Source organism: Nestor notabilis, unplaced genomic scaffold (assembly GCF_000696875.1).
Source record: "Nestor notabilis isolate BGI_N333 unplaced genomic scaffold, ASM69687v1 scaffold11894, whole genome shotgun sequence".
In the NCBI taxonomy this organism is placed as follows: Eukaryota; Metazoa; Chordata; class Aves; order Psittaciformes; family Psittacidae; genus Nestor; species Nestor notabilis.
This window is the reverse complement of record NW_009924285.1, coordinates 2,403-12,228: the sequence shown is the minus strand read 5'-3', so window position 1 is coordinate 12,228 and position 9,826 is coordinate 2,403. Positions and strand designations below refer to the sequence as shown.

The window sequence follows — 9,826 nt, the reverse complement described above, 5'->3', positions numbered from 1 at the left end:
AGGTCCTTTCAACCCAAACCAGTCTGGGATTGTATAAATCTTGCTTGGCAGCTTCTCAGGCTAAACTTGGGAGGTTTTAACCTACTTGTTTTTCTATTGACTTTGCTGAGTACTTCTCCAGAAGGTTTGCAGAGCACGTGTTTAGAACTGCTGCGTTAGAGACTCTTTAATGAATTTGTCTCGTATTTGTTCTTTTCCCTAAAATACTTACCGAGCTTGTAATAGTAACTCAGGGAGAGGCTGAAGAGGCCACGCCACAGCTGTCTGACACACTGGAATCACAGAATCAGAATGGTTAGGGTTGGAATGTTTCTTTGCTTTTTGATGTATCCCCTGCTGAGGCACATAAAGTTAATGCTTGTAGCTTGTTGATGCTGCTTTTGCTGCTAATAATCTAACATGCTGCCATGTGCTAACCAGAAAAAAAAGATTAGTTGCTTAGCAAGATCTGTGCTTGTCTAAGAAATGAACCACTGAGGATTCCAGCACAGAAGAGCCAGTCAGTGAGTGTGTTCAAGCCAAACTTGTTCCCGGTGGAATGTCCATCTGTAGAAGTAAACCTGTTTCTTTTCTTTCCTTTAGGACGGCCTTGGCAAGGTTTCGCCAAGCTCAGCTTGAGGAAGGGAAAGTTAAGGTATGGTGTAAAAGCCTAAAGCTCTGGGCAAGAGGGGAGCGTGAGCCATGCAGGGAGCTGTGCGGCTGCGGCCGGGTCAGACCCAGGCAGGAAGGGGCGTCCTAGAGGACTTTGACAGGAGAGTCTGGGAGGCACCTGAAGCATAGACCGTGTTTCACAGTGACTCAGGAAATGGTAAATAGAATTTCCTGAACGAAATAACCTGGTTGAGAGTTTCTGCATGTGAACGTGTCGGCTGCCGAAAGGAAAGTGCCAGCTGAACAGCACTGGATGCCCATTTTCTTGATGTAGTGTAGGTAGAATCTGCAATAGTTTGAAGGAAGCCCCAGGCTCCAGTAGTGCTGCCAGCACAGGCAGAGTGCTGGGCAGAAAGTGAAAATCACTTTTGAGCCTCAGGTTACCTCCTTTTGCAACTACTTGTGCAAGTTGATGCACACACCCTTAGTTTTACAGCAGTAATCCCAGGCTTTGTTTGGATTTCATCCAGGAGAGGCAGAGGAATCCTTCTCATGATCTTCTTCATTGGTAACATTCTGACAACAGCAACCACAAAGCTGTGAACTGGGGGTGTGCATGAGATGTAACATTGGCGTGTGTTACCCCAGCACATGATAGCTGTGTGTCTGTTGGAACTGGCTGCACACCTCATGCCATGTTCACATGGCTTTCGTGCTTGGTGTAAGGCTGCCAAAAAAATGGACTTTGCAACTTTGACATTTAAAAACCCCACCAACACAGTGAAAAAATAGCACCCCTAAACCCATACAGACCCCCAGGGGTGGATTCTCAACCATCCCTGGGTATTCCTTTGCATTTTTCACTGAATCTTATGCAAGAATATTGCTATGGGGATCAGAGTGTTCTCAGTAACTCTTCTTTTGGCAGGTTTCTAGTTTTTGGCTTTGGGTAACTGACAGTGGAACTCTGGAATCTGACTGAGGTGTCTTCACACATGAGCACGAGCAATATGAGACAGGAAAGTGGAAAAGAACAGTTTAGGGAAACTATAGTGCAAGAGATTCCATCAAAAACAGCCAGAGAGAAAGATGGAGCAGAATTTCTGGTCCATTGTCTGAAGGAAGGCTTTGTAATATGTGAGGGGTAGAGCTGTGGAAGTACAGTACGGAAAGCAACAAAAGAACTGCACGCAGAATCCTAGAGGTAGGATGAAGTACTAGTTTGTATGTCCTAAGTGGAACATTATTTGTCTTGGAGAGGATTGTGAGGTGTTCTGAAAAAGCAAGTGATAGATTTTGTTTTGTGTATTCTGTGGTTAATTTGTCAGGGCTGTGAATTGTCATTTTCCACTTACTAAGAATGGGTGGGAGCAGCAGCACTGGAGCTTGGTAGCACAGTTTGGGATTAATCAAGCAATGAAGTTTGCATGAAATGCTGTCAGTGTGTTGATGCTGGGTTAAAGCTTCCTGGTGTGTGGATTTCTGTCAAACAGGAACGAAGACCTTTCCTTGCTTCGGAGTGTAATGAACTGCCTAAAGCTGAGAAGTGGAGGCGACAGGTAATGTCAAGCTGTGGGTTTTTGTAACTCTCTAACAGGTAGAACTTCAGCACTTCCCACTGTGACAGATTGGTTCAGGCTTCGTCAGTGTGCTGACAGTTAAATCACAGGGACTTAGACTGGAAGATCATACAGTTCTCCACAGTGTTCAGAGCAGGTTGTACCACATCAAGCTGCCCAGGGCTGTGTCCAGCTGAGTTTTGAGTATCTTCAGGATTTGGATCCCACAGCTTTTTGGGGCCCTGTTCCAGTGTTTGGTTACCTTCTTAATGACCTTGTTTTTTCCCTTGAATTTAATGTTTCCCCCCTTCCAACTTGTGTTTGTTGCTTCTTGTCCTGTTGTTGCGCAGCTCTCAGACAGCCTGGTTCAGTCTTTGCTATACTCTCTGTTAGGTTGTTGAAGGCAGCAACAAGTTGTTCCCTTTTTGCCTTCTCTTAAGGCAGCTCACACCCACTTCTCTCAGCCTTTCTCTGTTCATCACACCTCCTGCCCTCACGTGTACAGCTGTAAAAGTGTAAAAAGCTTCTGAGATACTACATTTGTGCTTGAATGGAATCTATGTTGGTGTTGGAATTGATAAGCTCAGGTCCGTTTCCTAGATCAGAGACAACTTAGAAGTTTGACCTTTGTAGGGTTTTTTTCAGCTTTTTCTAGCTTGTTTGTTTGAGAAATTCACTTCTGTATTCTTGTCCGCCCAGATCATTGGGGAAATTTCCAAGAAAGTGGCACAGATTCAAAATGGTAAGGCTTCCCTCATTACATTTGATTTTTTTGAATCCCCAATCCTAATCAGTTACAGTAAAAAATCCCATTTTCTGTCAACTACACTGTTCCCATTGCACAAGTTCTGGAATGACTCTGGTGCTTCTGGTAAGCTGCCTAATTCATTGCCTTTTCCCCCTCTAACAGCTGGCTTGGGGGAATTCAGAATCCGGGACCTGAATGATGAAATAAACAAACTTCTGAGGGAGAAAGGGCACTGGGAATTCAGAATAAAGGAGTTGGGAGGCCCTGACTATGCTGTAAGTGCGCATTGGTTTCTATTGTAAATGTGGGATTTGCAGTAAAACCTGTATAGAAACGAGCGATTAGGGTGTTTTACATGTGGGGTAGTTTGAACTGGTACAACATTATCTCCTTTCCCAATCCTTCAATCCATCAAGATGCCTGGGAACACAGGAAATACAAGACACATGTGCAATAAGATTTTAAACCATGAACTCTATTTTCCAGCGGATTGGGCCGAAAATGTTGGATCATGAAGGGAAAGAAGTTCCAGGAAACAGAGGTTACAAATACTTTGGAGCTGCAAAGGATTTACCAGGAGTTAGAGAACTTTTTGAAAAGGAACGTAAGTAAATAGCAACTCTTCCTGGATGTGAATCTATGTAGTAGTATCTCTTGAGTAAAATGTCTGTGTAGTTCTGTGGGGAATGCTCGTAGCAGTGTATTCTGGCCCATAAATAGATGTAAGTGGATACAACTTTATATGTAGATTTGTCATAGAAGGAGCGGGAATTCTGTGGACCTGAAAGAGAGGCAGTGCTGCTGAATCAGCTCTTCCTTACTTGCCCTCTGCAGAGAAAAACTGTGGCAAGTACTTCATGATCTGGGGGATCTTGGGACAGGTTTTTAGTGCCTTTCATATAGTCTTGCTCAGTGCTGGGACTCCAGTTCAGCAACGTAGAAGTGCCACAGGATGGGAACTGTGCAGGAAAATGCCAGTGCCCCCGACACTGAGAGCAGCTGGGCTCACACACTGGTTGTTAGCTTGGGCAGGGTAGCTGGAGTTGCTGTGAGGCTGGTGGGGACTGGGAATGCACAGCAAGCTGTCAGGATGGGCCTGCACGAGTGACAACTGTTCTTTCAGCCCTGCCTCCGCCTCGGAAAACCCGAGCTGAGCTCATGAAGTCCATTGATGCAGAGTACTATGGCTACAGGGATGAAGATGATGGTATTCTGGAGCCACTGGAACAAGAACATGAAAAGAAAGGTATGTGAAATTCAAAACCTGCATAAATCGGCCCAAGAAGGGGTCATGGTGGGCTCAGAACCTAAGACACCTTTTCTTGCCCTGCAGGTGTTGTCTTGTGCTTAGCTGTCAGGGTTCAGCTTCACACAGGTATCCAAATCACTGTTGTGTAAGGCATTTCAGGGGTGAGGCAGTGTGCTTTAGAGTTGGCTTTAGAGTCATCTTTACTACTGTTAATGATTTAATACTGTCAGCAAGTGACTTACTATGAAGCAGAATCTTTTTCCCCCCACCTTTTTCATGCTTAAGAACGTAAAAGAGTAGGTTGCAGCAGGGAGATTGATGGAACTTGAGGGTTATCTCCTCCCTCCTTTGTGAAAACTGGCCATACCATCTGTTTCCTGTCTCACCTCATTATTTATCCGTAAGCATAGCTGTCTAGTTCTCTTTGGAGATTAGAGGGGACCTTCTGGAAACCCTGAAGCCCAGGTGGCCTATGTTAATTTAGCCACATGAATGCATTTGTGACTGTTTCTTCCTTTGAAACCCATACTTCCTCAGCAGATAGTGTTTATCCATGTCTCTGCTCACTCAGTTCTCTAGCTGTGTTTCTACTGACTTGCCCAGTAAAGACAACAGGATTATGAGTCTAATACCTGAAACCCTCTTTAAAATTCAGCACTGTGTGACATCTACTTGCTATTTGTGTAGCTTTAAGCAAGAGGCTGTGCACCACCTTTAAGAGCATTGTCTGATCCTGGCAATGGGTTGCTGTCTGCATGTGTATCTGTTTTATAATCGCTTCCTCTGCAGCAGATCCTCAGTGCCCTGTTGGAAATGTGGTGGTGTAGGAACCCCTGGCAGGCTCTTCACAGAACGTGGCAGATAAAACAATCAGGTTTTGTTTGAATGGTGCTTTTTTGTGAGACAATTGTCTGTCGGGAAGTAGAGAGAAAAACTTGAAACATCACTGCAGGAAGTACTTGCCTAAACAATTACAAGTTGTTGGGGTTGTAACTGTTAGTACTGTCATCCACTTCTTAGATTTGTGCCTTCTCCATGTGTGATACCTTCATAGCATTGTGTGTTAGAGATCACGCCTTGTCAGTTAGATTGTAAGACAGGGAGGAATAGGAGGAATAAAGGAAATACTGTAGGACACTTATTTCTGTCCTGCAGCATAGCCTGGAGCCTTAAAGCAAGTGAGCAGTAGGTGGCTGGCAGACAGTTGGTAGGTAAGAAGGGAAGTTGTGTGGTGCAGCACCCCTAGAACAAGCCTCACTCACTGTTCTTGCACATCTTGCTGACTGGAGGCAGGAGAAGTAACTCCTCTGGAGTCATGTGGTTATTTAAGAAAACTAACTTCTTTGGTGATTGTGCCACTTGAAATAACCAGGCTGGAGATGCTAACAGAGCCACTGGTGCACTAGTAGTAACGTACAAGTCATGTACTAGTGATGCATAACAGCAGGGATGCTCTTAGGGTCACTTGTTTTCTGGGCTCTCGTGGTTTTTACCTTGTTAACAGAAGAGTTATGTTTTTGTGAAACAAAGTGCTGAGGTACCTTTTCTGTTACAAACCCACATGAAACGCAGCACGTGCCACTAGTTAGTTACATCTTGCTTCTCAGTAAGCACGTTTTAGTGTTTAATCTTAGAGAGCTAGGGGAATGACTGCTGCAGGCGTTTCCTACTGCCCAGTTGCATTAATCTTGCACCTCCCCAGGATATTTATACACTGGTGTGGTCACTGATTAAGATGCTTAAATCTTGTTTTAGTGCTCCTGCTAGGACTCTGCTGTGTAGTGGAGATACAGCAGCCTAATAGCTCTGAGGTAGCAGTAAGTTACAGAACTGGGATTGTGCTACAGAATAGGAGAAATACACTGTGAGGTGAAAAGAAAGTGGGTGGTCACTGTCAGGAGCATAATTGTGTTTAATTACACAGTGATCAGCTTTCCTATAGCTGTTGACACGTGAAGAGCCACTTAGGCTCAAGTGTGACCCCTGTTGCTCAGTTCAGAAAGTAGGTTGATATTTATCCATGACATTTAGAGGTCTAAAATGTACCCAAATTAAGGCACTAGCAGGTACCATGCTTCCGCAGTGCCAGCACTGGGTTTTGCTCAGTCTGTATTGATGTATTTTATTAGATACTGCATCAAGGTTCTGTAGTGAGTGTGCATGGCCGATGTAGAGGATTTACACAAGAAGTTAAGTCTGTTGTAAAAGCTTTGGAATTAGGACCGTGCTGCTTTAACGTGCTCTCAGATACACTTGCCATTTTCCTTTGCTAACCAGTTATAGCAGAAGCAGTGGAAAAATGGAAAATGGAGAGAGAAGCACGACTTGCAAGAGGTGAGGAGGAGGAGGAAGAAAACATCTATGCTGTCACCAATGATGAGGTACGTGATGGCTGTGTGATATTTCAACTCTTCTACACTGCCTTCTTGGACGTTGAGTTGTTTTTCTGAGAACCTGCCTGTTGCTGCATTCTGCCCTTCTCCTTGCCTAAGTTACTCTACAGTTGTCCCTGTTCAGTGAAAATCAGTAGTAAATGAGCACACTGGTCCGTGTTTAGAGAACTGGCAGCTAGGGAAGACTTTTTACTCGAGTGGGAAACAACTGACAGTTGAGAGCTTGTGAGGTTTAACTGTCACTGTCTGAAACGTGGCATCTGTAAGGTAGTGTGTAGTTAACACTGATCAGTCTGAGTTCTGAGTACAGTGTACATCAGTGGCAGCAGGAGTAGTTTTGTATCCAGTAGAATTTCACACTGTCGATGGGTAACAAACCCAGGGGCTGCCAGGGTCTTGTTTCTAGCTGAATCATGATGCAGCAAGGCTTTGCTGGTGCTGCAGTCACTCCTGTGACATGGCTCTTGTTTGTTTATTCTCCCTGCTCCCAGCACCAGTAGGAGAAGTGAGAGATGTTGATGCTGCCCTCCAAGATCCACAAAAGGGCTACTGGAAACTAGTTCTTATTTTACAGTCCATACCTCAGTGGGTTTATCACAAGAACAAAAAGGAGATAGTCCACCAGGTGAAACTGGTGGTTCCTTCAGTGTCCTGCTTTATTTGTAGTATATCTCATGACTGGTAAGTCCAGCACTCGAGTGTGAGAACAAAGCAGTACAGAGCTGTGCAGGGGAGTGGTACGTAGCTTTCTTCAGAGCATTTGCTTTCTTCTTAGTTAGCTGGCTGCTCTTTTGTTGATAGCTTTGCTATGGCAGCCAGAGAGGGATGGAAGAGGAGAGGATATAGCTGTACATTCATGGCCATGCCACAGCAGAACAAAAACCATATATGAAGAACGAAAGCAGTAACTCTGAAAGTGTGAAGGAGCAGGATCTGACCATGATGCTCATCATGTTCCCTTGTTGTTCGGTCCTGCTCACCTGCTTGTTGTGTTTGTGGTGTTGATCACAAACCATGGTGTCTGGTTCCTTCTGGCAAAGCAAGTAAAAAAGGCTTTTTTTTGATGACCTCTTTGGAAAGTAAATTTGATGTGGCTTAATTTTTTCATTTGATTTTGTCAGTCTGATGAGGAAGGTGGCAAGGAAAAAGAAGGTGAAGAGGGCCAACAGAAATTCATTGCGCATGTTCCAGTGCCATCTCAGCAGGAGGTAAGATGTTACAATACTACCTTGCAGAGATGCATTTGGGCTCCTGCAAGACTGAGATCTTGACTTACAGCAGATCATCAATAAAATGTCCTCTATTTGTTACTTCTCTTTAATCCTCTTGCAAATGCTGTGGAACTAGCCAGAATTTTGGTACTGTTGCTATAACCCTTTCCACATGAGCATTTCCAAAACCATCACAAGTATTACATAGACTGGAAAGTGTGGTGTTACAATCAAGAAAACCCTGACTGCCCACTCTGTCTTTAGTGTCCTTTTCTGCTGATGGTCTGACTTTTCCCATTAACCTCGTGGGATGATGTCTGAACTCCAGGGTTTGCTCTCATAAGTTTTCTAAAGTTATTTTGCTGGCATGACCTTCAATATTTTGAAACTGCTCTAGGGTGTATATCACCTTCCCTGGGGCAGGATGTTTGAAATACAGCTCAGGCAAGAAGGTATCTGTTGGGAGGTATGCCTGCACCTCAGACAGCATGTGGGGTTTGTCCTCTGCTGCTGTCTTGTCAGAAAACCATCCTGTATTCTCCTTTGGAGTCATGATCCTGCACATTCACCAAAGTACACATTCAGTGGCTTGTCAAAACTGCAGGAGGGAAGTGATGATTAAAACCATTGCTCTCTGGCTGATGGTATTCTCTTGATGAAGAGAGCGTAACTGACCATCAGAACTGGCTGATTCATAACCACTGCTTTACACAGCAATCTTTTCTAATCAGGCAGTACTCAGTGTAACCTTTGCTCTTCTTTCAGTGGCAAATCGTTCCATACCTTATGCCTATAGATGCCTTCTCGGTTCTCAATTACAAAAAGCTAAGGTCCAGAACACTTGCTTTTGGGAGATGCTGTGTGCAGCACTGGCACAGGGTGCCCAGAGAAGCTGTGGCTGCCCCATCCCTGGCAGTGTTCAAGGCCAGGTTGGACACAGGAGCTTGGAGCAACCTGCTGTAGTGGAAGGTGTCCCTGCCCATGGCAGGGGTTGGGACTGGATCCTTCAACCCAAACCAGTCTGGGATTCTAGAAGTATAAAACCATTGCTGAGATAAAAACAATTCTTGCAGGTTGCTGTTATTGGATCTTTGAAGTACATGCTTGTTAATGAGCTGTGTATTGCTGGCACTTCCATCAAACTTTAGATTGGAAGTTTGTAGCTGTTGCTGCTGTGAAAGGCACTTGCTGAACTGTTATTCCAGGAGCGCAGACTCCTGTGTTGTGACTCCACGTGTTCTGCACTTGTTAAAGCTGTATCTGAGACAGTTCTTTGAAACTAAGCTCAAGTGACTGTACTGAGTAAAATGAAATGGAGCTGAACTCCTAGTTGAAAACAGTAGAAGCATAGAGCTGAGATGAAAGTGTAGATTTTACTGCATCTTTCAACTTCCGTGAGCTTTAGTTGAGTATTAGAAAAGATACTTCTGACTCATCCTAATGCAACTGCTTTAACACTAGAATTACACTCTAACTTTCCTGGTCTGTTTCCTGTGGTTTTCTTCTTCCTGTCTTAATAGCTAAGTGTGCTAGGTTTTGGTGCCTCAGTTAAGCAGAATGTCGTCCTGTTCTTACATTTGCAGATTGAGGAAGCTCTTGTACGGAGAAAGAAGATGGAGCTGCTTCAGAAGTATGCCAGTGAAACCCTCATGGCACAGAGTCAGGAGGCAAAGACGCTTTTAGGATTGTAACACTGCACCAGTATGTCCTGGGTTTTGTATAATCCAGCTAAAAGCAGGAGGTTCACATATTCTGGTCGCAATCACTATTATCTTCCAAAGGCCCTTGGGATGTTAAGAGTAAACTGGTGAAGTTACAGGGTGCTCTGCTGGAGAACCATCATTTTGGTTTATCCACTAGGATGACTTGCACTTCAGTGCTGAAAAAGATCAAACCTAGGTTCACTTGTCTCTGCATTGTCAGCAGCTGTCTTCAACCCTTTCACTCTGAAGCAGTCTGTGCAGTGATGCCTCTTACAGACAGGACCACAACCCCAGTGACTCCTTAAATCCCAGTGGAAAGCTGAGTGCCGTTACTGCCGTTCTGTCCCCGGTGTCCTGACCGTAAGTGTGCAC

General features: G+C 44.5%; 1 protein-coding gene across 1 annotated transcript; it reads left to right on the top strand.

The window, feature by feature from the left end:
- Positions 1-582: 582 nt before the first annotated feature.
- Positions 583-9,554, top strand: LOC104401017 (pre-mRNA-splicing factor ISY1 homolog; the record flags this gene model as incomplete). The annotated part of the gene is made up of 9 exons (XM_010012538.1): positions 583-634; positions 2,085-2,150; positions 2,850-2,892; positions 3,061-3,173; positions 3,385-3,502; positions 4,022-4,144; positions 6,425-6,528; positions 7,662-7,748; positions 9,335-9,554. Coding segments are annotated over 9 exons (814 nt in total), but the record flags the coding sequence as incomplete, so codon positions are not given.
- Between the last annotated feature and the right edge of the window lie 272 nt (positions 9,555-9,826).